Here is a 21803-nt window from a genome sequence, read left to right on the forward strand (position 1 = left end):
TTAATTAAATAGATCAAATGATAATTGTATCAAGTTCGTGTTGAGCTTGCATGTCATGTAAAAAATTTACCATCCCTAAATGTTGCATATCAAGTTCAAATCATATCAAGATTATATATGTCAACCTAATCCGACCCATTTAATTAAACAGGTTAGGTGCGATTCGACACTAGGTTTGTTTACCATGGGACTTTTAATAAGAGAAATCATAGGGCAACAAGCAAAAAGAAACCCTGGAATTAACAGTGGCAATTTTCAGTCTTATCTTGTTTTCTGAAAACAAATAAAAACAAATTCACAAATTTCTTCTCTCATTTTCTGAAAATTTCTCATTTCATTTGTCTGCATTCCCTTAACTTACTTCCACCACCCTCTACACCCCGTATACAATGACATACAGATCCGCAAGCTATTTACAAAGCTTCGTGCTGTCAAATTTGCACACAAATGAATTTGAAACTATAACCCGAAACCAAAACCCAGCCCAAGAAATTATGAAGGAAAAGAAAGAAGGTAGAACTCACAAATTCATTCCCAGAAGCTTCAATTCACCTGAAGGAACAGAGATATTATAAGGACATTGCCAAATTTAAAATATATAGCAACCGGGCAATGTTGGAAAAATGAACATAAATCATCCCCTTCTAAGGGGACAAATACTTGCCGAGAGAGAGAGTGCGCGTGTGTGTGGGTTTATTCATAAGCAGCAGAATAAATACCGAGGCTTGAAAAACTCACCCTATATCTCACTCTATGGAACAACTGAAAACTGGAAGGGCCCTGGACACGAGAGCACCCAATTGATTAGAAGAATTGGAGGCACACGAGCTACGGCATCTTCAATGCCTGCTTCAATTGTTTTAATACTGCTGGATGCATGTTACCAATGGCTGAATTAAAAGATTCTCCATGAAGGGCAGCGCATGTTTGAAGATTTTCTCTAACCGATGTCTCTAATGACAACTGGTTGACAGGATCAGAATACTTGATCTACATAGGGAATAACAATTTATCAGGAAATTTTTTTTTTTCTACAATTCGAATTTATTCGTCAGAATTCTGCAATTTCAGGAATATTCCCAAAAATGTTCACCTGTCTTCTTCTTAACTCTTGACTCGGAATGGTGCCCTCACCGTGAGACCTGCCAGAGCTCATATTCTCACCACTGCCATTCACAAGAGAAAGAAATAAGAACCAAGAATTGAAGTCAATTCTAGAAAATAACCATTAACAATATGGACAAAGCACATACCTGGACTCTTCCTCAGCCAAGTCCACATTTTCACTCAAAATTACAGTCGTACATACACTACATGAATCAGAAAGCATCATTACAAGACTCATATAGAGGCCACCCACTACTCAAATTGCAAATAATGTATAAAATACAAAGATTAACACGTACCTCAGAATCTGATCAAGCATATCGAGGACTTGAGGCAGTCTCAACGTGAGAATTATTGAAAGGGCTAGGCCATATGTCTTCCTTTGGATGGAAGATACATTGTCTACCTGTGAGCAAATAAAAATAATTTGATTAGAAACAAATGAAGCAAGAACTTAAAGCAATAAGATTAAAGCTTGTAATATTGTGTTATATTCATATAGTTGAGCTCATTTTAATATAAACGATTTTCCAATTCCAATTATGTCACTATGATAAAAGCTCAGAAAACCCTGAAGTGCTAGACAGTAACTTAGATAAACTTGAAATCATGACTGTAATATATATATATATATATATATATATATATATATTCTTTTTTTTTTTTTTTTTTTTTTTTTTGTTAAGAATGAAAAAAAAAAAAAAAAAAAAAAAAAACACACCCTTTTGAACACAAATTAGAGCACAACAATATCATATAAGTTAACAATATCGCTTTCCGTTCCCCGATAAGTATACATCAAATTATTACTGTAAGAGCACATATTTCAGCATAAGTTCTCTTACTCCCCAAACCAAGGAAGTCAGAGATATACATAAATTAAAAAAACACAGGTCTACACTCTAAATATATAAAACAATGCAACCCAGGTTTCTCAAAACATACACATACAAGTGAACTGCAAAAGGACACTTCAACAATCATTGCAAGCATCCTTATCATGGAAATGCGTGCACTACTGACCTTGTCAAGCCAAATGTCAACCAGACAAAGAAGTATATTGTCTTTGATTGGGACGCCTGCCGTCTGGAGCAGTAACAAAGTTGATTGATCTGACATTAACTGGGCAAGGTAATTGGTATTCATCACCAAAATCCTTGCCAGTATGGCAGCAGAAGATGCTTTAACAGCTGTCTTAGAAGGATCACGGTCGTCTCCTCCACTCAAACATATAGCAATCAATTTCTGGCAACATTGGAGAAAAAGTAAGAGCTTTATAAGAGACTTATTGATTGGATTCAGCATATCAACACAGGCAAACAACCCTACTTACTTGTAAAGTACTGCTGATCAATGGAGGTACTTCTGCAGGGAAACACTGTAAAGTAGCAAAAACAAATAAAAAGAGATTGGTTGGACAACGAAGTTCATTTACTGCTATAACAGTTCTAAAACCTTAAATCTACAATAAACACATACTACAAACTTGGGAAAATGGATTTTTTTTTTTTTCCCCACAGCAATCCAAGGGTTCCCTTGAATGGATCTACATAAAAAGGAATCATCACCACATATTCTACAAAAGATGAAACAATACCATTCCATCCAATCCTAAAAAGCTAGGAAGAACCAATCTTGAAAAGGGACATAGATAGGAAATGATTCAGATCTGATACGATGAGCATACGTTAGATGTATATCTTATATCAAATTTTTGGTTTAAAAAATAAATATCACAAGGTTTAGCAAAAATACTAAGAGCCTGTTTAGGATTGCATTGAGAAATAGAGCTATTGTCTATAAAAAAATCCTTGTTTTTAAGCTTATCCCAAAATGCAGTTTTGAGATTTTTTTTAGAGCAAAAAAGTCAAGGAAGTGCTTTTTAAGTTTTATACCAAACATACCCAATTTTGCCTAGCACAACTTATTATGTACTAAAAACACTATTAAAACTCCTTAACGCAATCCTAAACAAGCTCTAAATACATTGTAACTTATTTTTATATATTTAATAAAATTTGCCTCCTTCAATTTGTTTAGACCATATGGTAAATAGGCCTGCAGCTCATCTCATTTTTTTTTTCGCAAGTACAGCCCACATCATGATAGTCTCCCACTTAAAAAAGATCCTGTAATACCTAGTCCATCAGGTGATCTTTATCACACTACCCAACGCACCTTACACTGCACAGGACCAGCCCCTCAACTACGCGGCCAACTACCTCTGCGATCTCTCACCTGTCAGCATCTGGCTCTTCTTCTTTTTTGGGATCATTGTCCCGGTTTCTATTGGTTTTTACTGGGGGAACCAGCATTGGCTTGGGGGTGGCAACTTAGAAGAACTTTGAAGGGACCTTCTTCCTCTGATCTGTAACAACAATCTGGGGTACCGGCTTCCTCTCCTCCTCCTCATACGGGCCCCCAGTCTGAAATCTTTCATGACATGTCCCGTCCGTGTAACAAAGGTATCCAAATTTTTTTTTTTTTGATAAGTCCAAAGGTGTACATTTTTAAAAATAACTTAAATTCATTGACACATATAAGATACGTATCTGGCCATGTCCATACTCAGGTACAAATATGGAGGGCCTTTCGAAGTGTGCTTCCTAGGTGAAACTCTTCTACAAGTTCAGTAGAAAGAATCTTATTTTAAATACCACCATTAATAACATTCGTTTCATGGATGCATCAATCACAGATTGAGCTACAATGACATTTTGTAGTGAAAAGTAACCATGAAAGAGCAAAACTTGAATATTGTGATGCTAAATAAAACGAGATTATAACTCTCTCTACATAGTAAAAGGAAATATATGGAATATACAGGAAAGAAGATCAGCAGCCAAATTATACTTTGGCTGCTAACTTCCAACCTCCAAAATTGACTATTCTTCATACTATCTACTACCGTAAAAATGTGCACTTGCAAATAGGTAAATCCAAGTACCTGTATTAGAATATCAATGACTGGAAGAGTTGAGATAATTCCTTTGTCATTGACATTTCCAACAACCAGATCAAGAATTTTAGCCACACTGGAAGCATGCATGTTTAGAAACTCAGTTCCGCCCAAAATAATGTAATCCTCAATTATGCTGACAGCAACCTGAAATAAATCAAGATTAATTAAAATGCAAAGGAAGAATATAAAAGGAAAAGAACAGAGTAACCAGCAATCCAATGGACGCAAGAGCCAAAATCAACAACCAAGTACAATAATGCAAGGGTATCTACATGGTATTAATGGTACCTTGTAGGGAAAAATAAATAAAACAAGCATTACAAATAATATTTGGGGCAAAAGAAAAGGAAGACCAGAGTCAGAAAGAATCTAGGTGATCTTGGAGCCAATAAGCACCAAAACATGAGAAAGGAAGTAAAAGAGACGATACTAACGATCAGCAAAGTGGACCCTCTTTATTAAACTATGAAGAAAGGTTTATATGAATTTTTACGGGCAAATTCTCTGGTTCGGCTATACTTGACCTTTTAACAAATGAATTATTGGAATGTAGGTATATACACAATATTTAAATAAACCTGAATTTCTTGCCCAAATTCACAATTCAGGCATACCAGCTCTCTTAAATTAACATTTAAATTTCAGAGTTGAACATTAAAAAAAAAAAAAATACAGCATAATCCCAAACAAGTTCCAAACTACCAATGAGTAGTACATATATGAAGAATATAACGACAGGCACAAAATAGAGGATATTATATAATCAGAAATCCAGTGCGTCCAACCTGCAAGTGATCAAAACTTCTTTCCATGATTTCCACAAGAGATGGGAAGTATGCCAATAGTTGCGGCACCAACGAAGGGGCACAAGAAAGTGTAGTTTCCCATAACTGGAAAAATACAACAATTGAACTTAGCACGAGATGCCATAAAGAAATGCTCACCTAGAACTAAGATTGAACTGTCAGACTAACCTGCATGCTGTCCTCCAGAAGTTCGTCTGGGCTATTTATATCAATTCCCTTCTGTAGAATGGGCAGTAGCATGTTGTAGCAAATGGGTGATTGACTGCCAAGTGCAACCACAAGGTTCCGCAAAGCAATAAGGAGCTGAATCTGCAGCAGGCTCTCACCAGAAGATTCCTCCCAAACCTTTTTAAATAAGAAATAAAATTAAAATAAATAAATAAAGGCAATTCTAATAAGTGCAGAGCCCATCGATTGGCAAAGATTGCCATTGCCACTTTCATGTAAGTGAAAATCCAAGTTTGATAGGATGAACAAGGTTACTAGCCAATTGGTTAATTTTACCAGAGCAAACTCAATAATTCCTCATCTCTATTGAGCGACTTACAGTAGACAGTCAACTCAACCAGAAACTCGGCTTCATGACCTTTATCTCTTTCATTAGTACATAATTTTGAACATTAAGTGACTAAAGACAGAACTATAACTACAATACCTTTTGAAAAAAATGCACCAAGTTGTCCACAAATGGAATGACTTCACTAACATTTGCAATAAGAACAGAGATCAAATTCAAAACCTGAACCTGAAATAAATGAAAGAATAACATCAGTTGAGTTACCAAAATTAGAGTTGTAATGTAAATTATATACTATGCAAAAGAAAAGTTAGCTCTTGCAAAACCCAAACCTACAGTTTGATAATAAGTATATTCAAATAATTGTAGAACATTTAGACAGGAAAAATGCACTACAAAAGCGCAGAGGCATTCCTGTATCAAAGAAAAGTATTGCAGACCCAAATCTTCTTAGTTTTACCACTTGAAACAAGGTGGACGTATGATCAAATTATGCAGAAGGTTAACAAGAAATCAATAGGGAAAAAACATCAATCTCAATGAAAATGACTCTCTTAAGTGCTAAATATCGAAGTGATGCAAAAGCTATGTTTTACCTTTGAGTCAAACTCCTGAACTTCCTCAACCAACTTAAAGCATGAACCCCAACATATTGGAAGAAGATCAATAAATTCTCGTTTTGAAAAGTTCGCATCTTCAATGTGTAAGCACAAAGACCGACAGGCTGCCAGCTTTACAAGGAATGCAGAACTTCAATAGTTGAAACAGGATACAGTAATACAGAATTAGGAGGCAGGAATATGTCATAACCATGCAGAAAGAGCAGGAGAGGTGATGTACAAAAGAAAAATGGACACATGCAACATACCCTGACAGAAAGGTTTTTGTCTTGTAACAATTTGATCAAATCACAGTATACTTGTCTTTTTGTGTCATCTTTAATCTGTCAAAAGTGCAAACATCAGAAGCTTCAATTACTCATTTTAATTTGTGATCAAAGTATGAACAAGAATGGCTCGTCAAAAGCCAGAAAGAAGCACTGTGTGATCCCAGAATTGAATTGCCATAACAAATATCAATTACACTGATAGAGCATTATAGATTCATTGATTATTGCAAGGCTCCAAACATATAAAGAAGAAGACTCACGAATGGCATCATAATAAAACCCTGACTCATTTTTGAAAACTAATGTGACCAACCAGCTATCATCCACAAAAATGGAATATCTTATAGAGGATAGACCCTTAGTTACGGTCTTGAATTAGACATCAAGTTATAAAGGTACAGGTTTAGGACTTCAGCCCAGGGCACAGCTCTATCCAAGCAGAGGGATAGTGCTAGATTTCGTTAATGTATAAGCAAAATATCGAGAAGTTAATGAAGTTGCTTGCATAAATTATGTGCACGCTCCACCTTACATCTATCCACTTCTAGTGAAAAAGAATGCAAATGCCAGTACATTCTTTCCATCTCTCTCCCATGTAGAAGTTACATGTCTAGCGAGACTCATCCATGTTCTTCCCTTTATATCAAATACTTCACTATCCCAGTTTCATCACTTTAGGAAACACATTCACTAAGTTTCCTAGAATAGAATGGACAATATATTTAGTGTTGACACAGGAAATCATTGGAAGCATGAATTCTTCAACGTCATAGAAGTTAGAAGAAACAATTTGGACTAGCTATTGATTCAAAAAGGAGGGCAATACTTGGAGAATCCCATGCAAGCAGACACCCTCTTTACAAAGCTGAGATCCTATAAATCATAACAGCTCATGTACTACACAAGTTGCAAAATTATGTTACCTCAGAAACCCACTGTCCCAATATTAGTGCAACTTTCCTATGGATGATATTCAAATTTGGATGGTCATTTGAGAGTTCTAGCGACAATGCACCATTATACCTGCAATCAATAGTTTCAGGAAGAAAAGCCATAAGCTCCTGTATTACCAATTGAACTTTAAAAGAATGATCAAATGAAAGGAGCATATTTGAAAATGTCAATGCTATCTGATCAACTCAGAACACAGAGAAAGATAATATAAAAACAAATGATCTGAACAATCGGCCAAACTATAGATGGTGATCAAACAAATTTCCCTACTTTTCACTTATAATATGATCTTTTTCTTGCACAAAAGCTAACTATAAATGAAAAATCAAAATGTCTCTACGCGAAGCTGATAGAGAATCAAATGTTCTTGAGTAGCTTTAGTATGATATACCACCAAGTTCTAACACTTCTGCACTACATTTTGCTCTCTTTAAGTTACAATAGCTACTAGAAGTATCTCCACACAGTGGGTTCTTCCTGTCCATATTGTATCCATTGAAGTACAGCAAGCAACATGGTACCAAGCAATCACAAACAACAATCATCTTAAATGCTGCAGAAGTTAATAGCACCTAAATTTGGATAGGTGAAGCAAAGACATATTAATTGAGCAAACACCAAACACATAGTGGAGAATGGACACACCAATCTTTGAAGCTCAGGTAGTTTGAGAGCTCATAATAAACGTAAGCAGCAGCACCATAAGCAGCATCCTTTAGAAGCAACCCTGGAGTGATTTCAGTGACTGAAGTCGGGCAACCTTTCATTGCCTCTTGAAGAAGGGAAACCACAACAGGACCAAGTAGCTAAAATAAAAAGTAAACATAACCTAAGCACAGATCTCATTATCTAAAATGATTAAGGAGTTCAGGCATTAAAAATAACAACACAACATGTTACAGAAGGTAATCTGAAAAAAATGAATGCCACCTACTTGGCTATGGTTTTCAAACAATACAATGTACAAAGCTTCAGCACAAGGCCTCAATTTTTCTGTCCACTGAACCATATCCTGCTCATGATGAAAAGCTTCTGGGTTCTGGTACAACTCTTCCAAATCACTTGCAGTTAAAACGAAATACCTACAGAGACATCAATAGCACAGTTTTAGTACAACAATTCTCTGAAAGGTATACACCAAATCCAGAGGGACTCAATATATTTAAAGGTTCTTTCTTAACAAAATACTTGTGGAATAACAGTATTCAAAATCACAACCAGATTACAAATCATAGAACAATTTATTTATTTTAAACTTAGTTCTCTGTATAATCATATATGATTACCATCACACTGGTGCACTGGCCCACTATGAGCATTTTGCTCCCGGAATCATCAAAATCTCCAAGGCCAATGATTTTAAACCTATAAGCCTGATTACTAACACTAATAATATCATAACTAAAGCCCTTGCACCTTAGTGCATTCTGGCCATGACTTGTCCCCCAGAGGCTTTCAATTATAGTGAGGAAGATCACTTATGTCGTACTCATTTCTAATGAAAGCAAGAATCTACTAAGACAAAATAGATGGTTGCATTGATTGATTCCAAGGATCTGTTTTTTTCTTCTTGAGATAAATGCTCAATCTTTGGTGGAATAATTGAGTTATGGCATCAAGCAGTACAGCTTGTTTAATGTCATGCGCTCTATACCTCTGGGAGCCTTCCTTTCAGTGCTCAACAGCCTGAAAATGGATAGGAATTAACCAGGCAAACCAATGAAGTGAGGCAGAGGTCACAGTACCTTCTTATCAATACATTACAAAGGAGTATTATCCGTTCATTAGGCAGCAGTGAGGTCAATACACCACCAACAGCACTCGAAATGTTTTTCTTTATCTGCTCTTGTGTAATCCCATTTTCATCCACCACCCGACCAGTAAGACTACGCTTGTATTCCTTACATTCTAGTACACACTTAACCATTACCATAGATTGAATCAAGAATTGCTCAAATGAAAACAACTCTGGCCCAGGATCTGTAATCTTATTTAAGCAGAACTCCATGACAGGAGGAAGCACATTTTTATCCCCAAAAGAAAAAGGATGTCTTCCCTGTATTGCTACCAAGACCTTCATCAATTTAGTACATGCCCTCTTTGTGAAGTCCCAAAATTTAGGGTGTACCTTCTGAAAAGATGAATCTGCAAAATAAGGTACCATAAGCGAAAAATAAAATAAAAATAGAGAGAGAGCGAGAGGATTGAGAAGGCTTTAGTTTCTTTCCTTCCCAAAAGGCACAGAACCCAGATGGTTAAAACATATGAGGGGAAAAAGAAATTTCCTCTTAAAAATCAAAAAGAATGACGGCATCTACAGTATATTAGCTATACACAGCTGTATGGATTAAACCAATGACCTCACCCTCCATCCCTTGATTTTGGGGGTGGAGACGGGGGAAGATGCCAAAGCCGTTTGGTAAAAAGACAATTGACAGGTCACTTTCTGTGTCATTGAACATTTCTAAAGGACAAAACGAGAGAATTGTGCAAATTGACCAACTAAACTCAAATACTAGATCAAACTTTCAGGCATCTCATGCTAGGCCAGAAAATATTTTCAAAAGAAAAGGTGCTCAATATTCCATAGCTGATAGTAATATACCTTCACTACTAATTTATAGACAATTATAAGAGAACCTTGGTAACTTATAAAAAATGACAGCAACTGCTTGTAGCTTTTAACAAGTCAGTTGCTCATATTTAATATCTAGATACAATTAAGGATTTTTAAGAATATCACAGTACAAAGAGCCCAAGGTCCACATGCAAAAGTGAGAGACAGAGAGCTTAGTGAGCTCCTGAAGTGTCACACATGGTGGTATACAAAGTGTATCTAATTACTAAGCCTTTATCATTCAATTACTCCAGTCCTTATCCTAAGTTAATTAATCCAAGATTATTAATCATAAAGGACAATCAACCCTGATTTAAGTTTTCATATTTCTTACAAAACTATAAGGCTAACATAGTATGTTGATACTAACATTGTCTTTTCGAAATAACTGAAAAGTTGGATTTGTTTTATGTAAGATTATCTATGTGTAGTATATAAAAGCAACAGGCTCCATAAGTTTGCATTTAGTTAAAATTTCATATTAGTTACTACTTAGTCAGAGACTTTGATAAAACAAGGGAAAAAGACAAGAGGCAAAAAGCAATTGTTAATTACAGCGATATGTTAGAGAGAGAGAGAGAGAGAGAGAGAGAGATCTCACAGTATGGAAGAAAGGACTCAATGCCATTCAAGAGAACAGGAGAGACCTCCTTAACTGGTCGGACCTCCTAATACATAGAGATAAGTCAGTTAAAACACTCACTTCAATATGTCCAGCTTAACTAACTAAATTCTGAAGAAAAAAAAAATCCATAACAGGGAAATTACTACCTGTACACATTTTGAATCACTTGGAAACCCTGAAATTATAAGCTGGCGTATTATCTTTAAACACAACAACCATCTCTCACACATTAGATAAAGCTCATCGTGATACTGGTTTGGATCATTTGAATTATAGCTTTGAGAAAGAGTAGAGAAACCATTTAATATGGTCTGCAAGTCTCTCTGCCAAATGTGCCAGCTAAAATCAAAGAGATGGGACGATATCTGTGAAAAGAAGTCATTAAGAACGATCAGCCCAAAAAGAAAAAACAATTACGCAGGCTTCATTTTGATATCTGTTATTAAAGAGTAATTATGGTCCTTCTATTACCACAGAACATGTGCAGTTGCATAAGAGACTTCTTAATGCCCAAAATGCAACTTTTTTTGTTGGGAGTTGGGGAGGAGAGAAAGAAAACTTTTTTTGATAAGTAAAGTGGATAAATAAAAAAGTATGAATAAATTAAGGGGAGAAAGAAAACTTATGATCATAGAAAATGGAAAAATAAATCTGCAGGATTGAAAGAGCACAGCAGTCTATACCTCTGCAAAGGTCCTTTGGTCTGAAGTAAGACGTTTAGTGGACAATTCCTTCAAGGTCCGAAAAATAATCATAAAAATCCGATGGGAAGTAAGAACATCAGCTGATTGGAGCTGTTGTGCTAAAACAGAAAACAGCTCCGGCCTGGATAAGTCATTGAATCAGCAAATCAGTATGCATGGTAAGCTTGATGAGGGAACATTCACAAGACAAAGTTTAGTTAAACATGCATTTACAACAACCATAACAATCACTAAGTACAATGCAGTGCATATTGCTCCAGCTCAACACGGAGGAAAAAGAAAATACCAATCAAGAAAACTGCATTTTTTTTGTATAAGAATCAACCAAGAATGAGCAAGTTCTCTTTTTTCAATGAAACAACAGTTTGATCTGGTAGTTTAGATCACAGTCACCTCATCACCCTGTGCTTCTGAAACTGTTATTCTGCTTCCGTGACGTTTGTTTACATTTTGTTGTTGAATAAGATATAATATGCACATGAAAGGCAATGTTTGGCAAGGCAAGATGTAAATGGCTATCATACTGACAAAATTTAAATGGAGAGAACTCAAGATGTCTAGCTTATGCTTTCTAAAACACAGCAAGTAAAATGGGCCAGAATGCATGGAAGCAAAGTGTCCATTCCTTCTATCTTTTTAATAAGCGTAGCCAAAAACATCACTAGGTCGTGCTTCTTAATTGTTCTCTCTGATGATCAATTCATCTCACAAGAAGTTAACAATAGCTTTTCTACAGCAAGAATCCATTACTGACAACATATGCTCAACCCAGAAGCGACACAAGTCTTTAACACCAGACACTTCAAATTTATCTTAGAATTCATGCAAGTACAAATAATTATATACTCAGGAACTTCATAAACGTATTTAAGTAGTTGTTTGAGCAACTTTTACAATTCTAAATTTTTTTTGGAATATTGGAGAAATAGGTCAAAAAGTGTACCATTCTTTGGGGTAATCAATACGAGCAATTTTGGATATGAGCACAGCCAACATTAGAGCTATCTGTGTATGACAAACATGGTATACACAGTAAATTAGTAAATTTTATCACCAAATCGAGTAAATTGCTGAGGCATTCTAAAGTAAGTGTGTGTGTGTGTTTGTGTGCACATGCACGCGCGAGAGAGAGTGTGCATCTATCATTGACCTCAAAATCCAGCAGAGATAACATGAAGATAGATCGTATTTTGTAAAATCATGAATTGGTGAAGTCCATATTATATCTTTGTGATAAGGGCTCTTTTCTTTTTTCCGAGCCTTTGTGATAACTGATAAGGGCTCATTTGGGTAATTGCATTGCCCCATTTGTTTTGTGTAGGATTCCATGTACAAGTTCATCACGCTGAATGGACATTTCTAAAAGAGTAGCCATTGACAAACATGGATTGTGGAACTTGGAAGTGGTAGCACTCTAAGAAATCATAAAAGCAATTAATACAATTGATTTTGGTGGTGTTTTGTTCAAAAATGGCTATTCAAGAAAATAGTATAAAATATTCCAAGAATCAAACGATTTCCATGGGACCACAAAACATGACCTGGATATCATCCTAAAGCCAACAAACATATTATAGTAGTTCCAATTAGACGGATGTTTCATATTTCTAAAAACAAAGAAAAAGGAAGAACAATAAGCACAAGAGGGAGAAAAAGCTTCTGGAAACACCTGATAATTCTCTTCTCTCAAGTGCGACAACAGTTTTTGTCTCAGGTGTATTTTCTCCTCGTTGCTTATCCCCCTGGACAGAAATAATTTGCACATTATAATCCAGCCTATAACTAAAAATCATATGTTTCGTACGCAGCTAAATATACGTAATAGTAAAAGACACAAATAAACACAGTCGTCATACATTCCAGTATCAGTATCCGACCGCCATGAAAATTACATGTTTAGCAGCCAAATATACTTAATAAGATACATAAAGAACCAAACCGATCATTGCATTGCACAAAATCATATAACACTCCTCCAAAAACTCAGAGATTGAAATTTTGGCCTCTAACGCAACGAGCATTACCAGTACATGACCTTTCAAGACTATCAGACACTTTCACAACAATAGAACTTCAAAAAGGACGAAAACAACGGATTACAAAGACGAGTATCTTACGAGGAATCGCGCTTGTTCCTCCAGTACCGATTAACACTATTCTTGAAGTACACCGAAGCCATCAAACGGATATCAACCTGAGACGCTAAATCCTTCGCAGTAATTATTTCCTGCATTTACATTTACGAATACACATTTCAAACATTTAAGCTCGATTAAGATGACTACAGAGAATAAAACCATAAAGAACCCTAGAACGGAAGATTAGAAGAGGTGAGAGAGTACCATGAGGCAGGAGCAGAAGCCAGGCCTGCTCTCCGACTGAGAGAGAGCCGTCTCCGCCGGTTTCCGGACACTCTCGTCGCCGCTCATTGAATTGGCGAGAAACGAGTACATCGCTGGTAGGTCAGAAGCCGAGAGCGCCATCGCCGTCCGTACGAACTGAACCGGTTTGCCAAATAGTGATTCGGAGCGACAAAGGGCTTTTGGTATACAAATGTATTAAACAATAGCTCTGTTTGAATCTTTAAGGTTTGTGAGGAAATTCAAGTGCGGAAAATGGCGATGAGAGCGATGCCTTTCAGGCGAAGAAATGGAAAGTGAGCGATTGGAGCGCTGGTCGTCGATGTTTGCCGGGTTTATATGGTGCTCCGAAGCTGGTCGTAAAGAAAGCCTAAAACCTGGCCAGACGATTCTACCACGTGAAGCGGTCTTGGGCCCTTACGGTGTGTCCCTCTTCAATTTGGGTCATTGGGTTTGTCTAGAACAGATCCATCCATTGAGAGCATCACGATGGTTTGATTACGATCGGATTGTCGCGATGCTCCAAATGGACCTCTTCACTTGGAAAAGCCCAGATGCAGATGATCAGAACCCAAGGTATGAGTATAGTATTTATGTTACATGAGAGCTGGCAGACGATGTCAAGGTGTCAAGGACCATGAGATTGTCCCAATTCTTCCATGATGATCAGTTGATCACATCGTGACTTTTAGCGCGACCATAGGTGTTGGTAAACTTGGTTGATCTGTTTGCCCTATTTTTATTTTTCCTTGCCATTTGCCAAACAATGATGACATTTTCTTTCAAATTTGAATGAAATGATTAAAAATTCAGTTTAAAACCCCCTTTTTTTTTTATAATCTCAAATTGGTTTTAAAGTTAGTTTGGCATTGCGATTTTGTATATCAAAAGTGTGATTTTAAACCAAATTGTATAAAATATATTGTTTACGAGTGTGCTTTTAAAATACTATGATTTTAAAACGTATAAAAAATTTGAGGTTTTAAATTGCGTGCAAGAGTTTTTTTTTTTTTTTAATGCATTATTTAAAATGATAAATTATGATTTTAAAAGTTAAACTGCGATTTTATCAAATACTTAATTGTGTTTTTAAAAAATCACATGTTTTAAAAATTGATTTTTAAATCGCACATTTTGAAATTACAAACCCTTCAATTTTTATTTCAAAACTGCTATTTAAAATTGTCACATCATCATAGTTGTATAATAATCATATGAGAGTTTACTAAGGGGCTGTTTGGGATTGCGTTTGAGAGGCATAAAAGTACTTTTAACACTCAAAAAATTCGTTTGAAAAAAAAAAAAAAAAATTACTCATTTGGTAAGAAAATTAAAATCGTTTTTTAAGCGTTTAAAAAGTCTAAAAATAGCCAAAATGTGCTTTTAACAAAAGTTTAAAAATGAAATTTTTATCCAAAAGCTTTTTTTGACTTAAAAACTCTATTTCTCAAACACACAATTCCAAACATGCTCTAAATAGCTCTTTTGTTGCAACTTTTATCTCAAACTTCTTTTAAATTTTTATCTCAAAACTAATCTTTAAAACCCTTACCTCAAAACTTTTATCTTAAAAACTTAACATTTCTACTAATCATACAACTTAATATTATATAAAATCATACTCAAGGTATGTAAAACATGGGCTCATAACACTATACAACTATTTCATTCTGTTCTAAACCTTATACCCTATTTCACAACCAATCACCTATTGGTTCTCATGTATCATTTCTCAACAATCACTATGAACCTTGAGATCGGTGTTGCTAGCTAGAGATACCAAAAGAGATTTACACTAGAATCCAAATAGATATAACTTGCATCAAGGGTTCAGGTAGGGTTAACCTGTTAAACACCATATCACAGCCATCCAATTCCATGCATATCAAATCTTCTCATGTATGCACAAATCACCCTCACCAAGACAAAGATTCTGTAGCTATCGAGTATCCTATTGATTACATATTTCCAACCGTCAATAAAGCAGCCAAAGGGATGGATCTTGAAGATTCCAGAGATATGCAAATATGCACTCACTAAGAAAAGGATTCACGTGTATATAATCTCCCACTACCCGCACCCTATATTTCGTCGCTTTTACCATTTTATATGATCATTTTTTTGGCTTTTACTCAAAATATAAATTATCGTGTCGTTTATAATTCCTTTGAGATCATTTTTGAACTCATTTTGTATTTTATGTTTCCAGTTTCGGCACTGTCTAGTTCATTTAAATTTGTTATTAACCAGACCCTTTTCATACTTGCAAAAAATGCAAACGGTACATAACTTGTTCACAACTCACAAGCATATTTTCGTGTCTCTATTCTTGCTGGGTGGGTTTTGATTGTTGTTTGGGGAACTATTATGAAATTTTCATGGTAAAAAGTAATCTATGGTGAAATCAGCACAAGGTTCTAAGTAAGGACATTATTTATAGCTACCAGCCTACCAGCCTACCACCATCGAATTTACATAAAACATTTTCCTTTTGGGGCACGGTGCATAAGCAAAATGAAAAAAAAAAAAAAAAAAAAAAAAAGAAAAAAGCCCAATGCTTCGGGCCTTGGGTTGGGCTGCAATTTAAAGCCTTAAATAGGGGATCCCACCCCCCTCCCTCCTCACCCCGCAAAGAGCGCGTGGCTGTGCGGTCCTTTAACAGGATCAAGAAACTCTAAAATCTCATTGGCCAGCTCGCGTGGGAACATTTGTGACTGCCACGTGTACGAAACCGCCTAAAACCCCCCCGAAGCATCTGGAATTTCTCTCCGTCCCGCGAACCTATATATATACTTAACCTTTAATTTCAATCTCCCCCTCAATCTGTAGCTTTCCGACATAAAATACCAATTATCCGAGTTTCCTACTAATCACACACTCACACTGACACCCGAAAAGTCCCCGTACCGTATCGCAATTCGGATCCGAATATGAATGCCCGTTTGACATCGTGGATCATTCTCTCGGTTTCGCTTTTCGTTTTAATCTTGGAAGCGAAAACGATCGACCCCTACAAGGTAAGAATATCGGTCCCCATTATTGATTCTTGATGTTCTCTGGTCATTTCCCCCTATTTTTCTTTATAGTTTGTTAGAATCTTGTTGATTAAACTTGCTTTCTGCATTGTTGATTTCTATAGCAAATTTCTTTTGCTAATTGTAGATTTGAAAAACGGGAAAGTTTGTCTTAATTTAATTGTTATTATATACTTTAAAGTTGATTGAATTGATAATTGGAATTCACATGTTATCAATTGCGATTATGTGGGGAAGAATGTAGTTTTCAAAACTGGGGGAGATCTTGCGTGTGTTACCTAATTTAGACGCAGCAGAAATAAAAAAGAATCATAACAAAAAGAAAAGCCCAGTTGAACCTGTAATTCGTTTCTGGTTGACTTTTTGTCCTTCGAATTACGCCCGGTTTTATTTTTCATTTTTTATTAATAAGGTAAGCTAATTGGGATTTTGATTCTTGTTAGGTTCTTGGGGTGGAGCGAAATGCAGGTCAACGTGAAATTCAGAAAGCTTTCCACAAGTATGTTTTTCTTTAAACTCCCATCGCTTGTTTTGGAGATTTTGTTATTTCGTAGCCTGTAAATTGATTTCCTTTTCATTACTGCTCGTTGAATGACTATGTCTATCATTTCTTGCTGTAATTGTGAGTAGCATCAACACGTACTAAAAATGATTCTACTTGACGGAAAGAAAACTAGCGTGAGGGGTGGGCAAAAAAATCCGCCCACCCAACTTTCGATCTGGCACCGACTTTTCGGAGGCAGCTCGAAAATCACCTCCCTTGGAGGTGTGTCAGAGGTTTTTCACCTGTTCCGACTCCGGCCAATGCGGAAGCCAAAAAAGGCCTTTTCAACTTGATCGGAGCCGGTGCACAACCCTATATGTCAATAAGGGGTGGTCGGGCACTGATACTTTTGGCACTAATTTGGCGCCATGTGTAGCTTTAAGTCTAGAGACCAATTATGCTCCTAGAGGATATTTGTTGAGTTGGACTGCCTGGAATAAATTAGCTCAGCCCTAGTGTTAACTTTGGCAATAATGGACTTTATGGCGAATGATGATGTGGGGCAATGACGTTTAGTGTGAGTATTATGGTGAGGACTTCTGCAAACAGGGGTAATTTGAAGATCTCAAAAAGTATTTTGCTGAAAACTATTAGTTTTGATAAGTAGTATTTATGAGAACAGGCTAAGCATTGTCATGTTTTTCCTTTTTGTTAAGTAAGAAGCTACGCATCATCCACTTAAACATCGGGTCGCTGAGTTTTGTGAAGAACACGGGTCAGCTTTAAAACCCTGAGATTCATAGTTCGGTTTCAAAAATCTGCGTAGAATTGCATCGTTTGAAAAGGTTTTTGACTAGGAATGCATCTGGTTTAGGATAAATGCATTAGTTTGTATTTATGTATATAGATTACAACATTATAACACACACATGCAGGCAAACCTTCACTAAGACATGCATGCATACACACATATATATTATAGGTTTGTCACTCACGGTAATTCCTATTATTTTTTCTAGGCTCTCTCTTCAATATCACCCAGACAAGAACAAAAATAAGGGTGCTCAAGAGAAGTTTGCCGAAATTAATAATGGTATGGTTATTTCTTATTTCCTTTCTGTTGAGGTGCTTCTTTTTAAATAATTTTTCGAGTCTATTTACATGTCCACTATTATTGCTTGTAGCATATACAACATCTGGATTTGGAGACGAGTACCCTTGTTTTCATCATAATAATAATTTAAATTGTTTTTTCTGTTGAAATTTATGACCAATAAGTGACTACAATTTCAATTAGTTATGGTTCCTGATGTTCATATCTAGTATTAATCACTGGCTTTTATTTTATTGGATCAAGATTCCGCGCTTTTGGGTATTTCTTGTTAGCCATTCTTTCTTTTAGGAAAATATTGACTTTTATCTTCTTGTTTTTTCATCAGCTTATGAGATTTTATCCGATGAAGAAAAGAGAAAAAATTATGATATGTATGGGGATGAGAAGGGAAGCCCTGGATTTGATACTGGCCATCCTGGGGACAATGGTGGATATACTTACTTCACGAGTGGTGGACCTGGACCGGGACACGATCAGTTTAATTTCAGACCAGATGAATGGCAGAGTATGGGTGGGCAGGGAGGTTCCAAGTCATTCTCATTTTCCTTTGGTGGCTCTCGCGGTCGAGATTCATTTGGTTTTGGTATGGATGATATTTTTAACTTTTTTGGTGGTGGTAATACCAAAGGTAGTGGGAGTCGGTTTGGTGGTTTTGGTGGTTCGACCAGGTCACAATCTTCCCCTAGGAGCTCCCCGAAGAGCATCAGAACCATAAATTCACAGGTCTTTGAAAAAGAAATAGCTGACCGGGGAATTACTTGGCTTTTGTTGTCTTACACACCCACATTGAAGGGGAATCAACATATTGAATCAATCCTAGAGGATGTTGCCGGCTCACTTCAGGGAGCGTTAAAGGTACTTATCTGTTTTTATTTGTTGTCTATGATGTGTGCTCTGTCCTTTGAATTCCCTTTGATCATTACATATGCTTAATTTTGTATTCCCTCTGATAGGTTGGAAGCATAAATTGTGAAATAGAACTGTCTTTCTGTAAGGACCTTGGCATATATCCTCGTCGAGGACCCAGGGTGTTTGTGTATTCATATATAGCGAGTGAGAAGGGTTCTCTGGTGGAGTACAATGATGATTTGGCTGTGAAGAATTTGAAATCATTTTGCCAAGAACACTTGCCAAGGTTTTCAAAACGAGTTCACCTGAATCATTTTGAATTTCCCTCTTCGACCACAGAAAAATTACCTAGGGTCATGCTTCTTTCTACCAAAAAGGATACACCCGTCATATGGCGAGTTCTCAGTGGGTTGTATCGCAAACGCTTCATTTTCTATGATGCCGAGGTATGTTATGGCAGCCTATTAGCTTATTTACTTATTTTTCTTTTGGTATGGATTTGTATTGGTCTAAACCTGTACTAATTAATGAATTTGATAGGCGTACAGTGTCAGAATCTATTGGAAAGAATGAGATTATATGCTTAAAAGAATGATCACTCTTTCTTGTGTATACTTAGATTGAATGCATTTGTATTGAAACCATCAATTAGGCTTGGCAGGTTATGTTCCATAGCAAACTGAATCAGATCCTGTCTTATAATGAAAAGGATGCTTGGGCTGTATAAATACTCAAAAAAATATTATGTTTGTGTAGGTTCATGATGTTACTGATCCAACTGTGAGAAAGTTGGAAGTTGATTCACTTCCGGCTATAGTTGGTTGGCTATCAAATGGGGAGAAGCATGTCCTAAAAACAGGGATCTCTGTGAAAGATCTGAAATCTGCAGTTGATGATCTTAGTGTGTTACTTGATGGTTTTGAGAAAAAGAAAAAGAAGGCAGGAGCCAGGAAGGCACAAACTAATACCGTGGAGAAACAGATTCTCCTGCTGACAGGATCTAATTTTGATGCTCTATGTGGAGAATCAACTCCCGTTTGCATTATTGGTGCTTTCAGATCTTCCAGAGCGAGGGAGAAGCTGGAATCGATCCTATCTATGGTGAGTACAATTTTCTTGCGTAGGGATACTTTTCTTGACTATCTTTGGTGGGGTGGTTGAAATCCTACAACAGTTTTTATCTGCTCAGAATGAAAAAAAGGGAAATGTCTACACAAATAGGATCTTGACTGGAGAGGAAAATGAGAGACACCCATTAGTCCTCTTAAGGTTTGTGAGAAATGGGAAGTTCTCTGTTTAAGATTGTAATTTTCTTATTCGATAATATTTGTGCTTTCAGGTTTCTCAGAAATCACTATCAAGGCGACAGAAGTCAGCCTTTGGCTCGAGGGATTCCGTTACCTACACTCTCTTAGATGGCACCAAGCAGCCAGCATTCCTAAATGCATTTGACAAAGCAGGATTTAAATCAGCAGATAAACTCTTGGTGGCCTACAAACCTCGGAAGAAGAAGTTTGCAGCTTTTGTTGGTGAAATGACGGCAGAAGAAGTAGAGGGGTTTATCAGCTCTGTTCTTAACGGGGACATACAGTTTAAGGAGACACGACAGAAGCCAATCGTCAAGTGAGTGAGCCAATCATAGCAAAACTTGGGACTTTTCGGTTTATGATTTCAAGTACATAGCAGAGAAGTGATAGGGGTCGTTAACCCTGGGTACAGCGAAAATACAAACCATTTGGATTATGGATTCGGACTTCCAGATTTGCTACTCAGGTTGTAGCAAAATTGTTGAAATCTTTATCCTTAGATTATAGCAAAGAGGTAGATTTCGATTAGCACCACTTGCCACCTCTAGTCATCCCTCGAGTAGAGAGGAGAGCAGTTTTCAAGATATTTGCATAGTGGGCGGAAAAATCCTTGGCCCTGCTGAAGAAGTTTGTTTCCAGATAATTTAATCATTTTTTACTTTGTTAGTGTAAAAAATATAGAAGTTCGACAGTTTGTGTACGAATGACCTAATCAATCCATGTTATTATGGAGAAATGCTATACTTTCTATTTTTATTTTTTAAAAAAATTAAAAGCTCTTAAATGACATCGAATGTTATCTATTATTTTGAAAAATGTGTTACTAATTTATAAGAGGGTGTCGTACATATGTTGCATTTTTCAGTATTTTGTCAATTGCTGACAAGGCTATTATGGATTTTACTCTTCAATTTTTACATTTAGTCCTTATCATATTTATAAATTAACGTGGTCGTTTGTGTCATTGTGTGATACTACTTATCATAGCAATTAGAACTATCATGTGCAGTCTACGTGCATTTTAGATACTTTATCTTTGTTGGGCCCTTTTTATTTGAAAACCTCAAATGCTCTTAGATGAAAAAAAAAAAAAGAGCCCGGCCCAGCTTGGCGCATTGGATACTAATCCTTCTTATTGTTCTTTTACAACTGGGCTGACATGGCCCAGTAGCGGATCTAAGAATTAGAGTTACCAAGCGCTTAAAAAAAAGAAAAAAAATTTCCTCTTTATATATATATATATTTTAATACAATAAATACAATCAAAAAATAAATTATACTATAACATATATATCACGAATTAAATCAAACTCATCAAATTACTTGACAAAAAAAAAAAAAAAAAAACAAAAACAAAAACAAAAATTTAAGTAATTATTAAAAAATTTTATCTAACAACATCACCAACCGATAATAATTTAAACTACTTGTAAAATAAACTAAGAACAATTAAATGATTAGTAATGTTTTAAA

General features: G+C 36.1%; 2 protein-coding genes across 3 annotated transcripts; one reads left to right on the forward strand and one right to left on the reverse strand.

The window, feature by feature from the left end:
• Nucleotides 1–216: 216 nt before the first annotated feature.
• On the reverse strand, nucleotides 217–13898 carry LOC132161765 (ARM repeat superfamily protein). Its single transcript, XM_059571947.2, has 24 exons — nucleotides 13524–13898; nucleotides 13299–13408; nucleotides 12851–12923; nucleotides 12125–12186; nucleotides 11161–11302; nucleotides 10624–10842; nucleotides 10454–10520; nucleotides 8981–9380; nucleotides 8170–8317; nucleotides 7881–8041; nucleotides 7205–7304; nucleotides 6261–6335; nucleotides 5989–6123; nucleotides 5531–5620; nucleotides 5044–5220; nucleotides 4855–4959; nucleotides 4055–4213; nucleotides 2441–2485; nucleotides 2131–2352; nucleotides 1407–1513; nucleotides 1254–1310; nucleotides 1094–1166; nucleotides 739–990; nucleotides 217–552 (listed from the first exon to the last, which is right to left on the reverse strand). The coding sequence occupies exons 1-23, from the start codon at nucleotides 13662–13664 to the stop codon at nucleotides 829–831; spliced, it is 3030 nt and encodes a 1009-aa protein (XP_059427930.2). The 5' UTR covers nucleotides 13665–13898; the 3' UTR covers nucleotides 217–552; nucleotides 739–828.
• A 2430-nt stretch (nucleotides 13899–16328) lies between these two features.
• ATERDJ3A (DNAJ heat shock N-terminal domain-containing protein) lies at nucleotides 16329–21133 on the forward strand. 2 transcript variants are annotated; one of them, XM_059607056.2, is made up of 7 exons: nucleotides 16329–16558; nucleotides 17020–17075; nucleotides 18080–18153; nucleotides 18500–19029; nucleotides 19128–19469; nucleotides 19780–20124; nucleotides 20363–21133. In XM_059607056.2, the coding sequence occupies exons 1-7, from the start codon at nucleotides 16472–16474 to the stop codon at nucleotides 20648–20650; spliced, it is 1722 nt and encodes a 573-aa protein (XP_059463039.2). In that variant the 5' UTR covers nucleotides 16329–16471; the 3' UTR covers nucleotides 20651–21133. The 2 variants fall into 2 exon arrangements, with proteins under 2 accessions (XP_059463039.2, XP_059463040.2); XM_059607057.2 differs by lacking the exon at nucleotides 18080–18153 and having other exon boundaries at nucleotides 16478–16558.
• The last annotated feature ends 670 nt before the right edge of the window (nucleotides 21134–21803 follow it).

The sequence above is a fragment of the Corylus avellana genome, chromosome 10 (genome assembly GCF_965113065.1).
Source record: "Corylus avellana chromosome 10, dhCorAvel1.hap1.2, whole genome shotgun sequence".
NCBI lineage: Eukaryota > Viridiplantae > Streptophyta > Magnoliopsida > Fagales > Betulaceae > Corylus > Corylus avellana.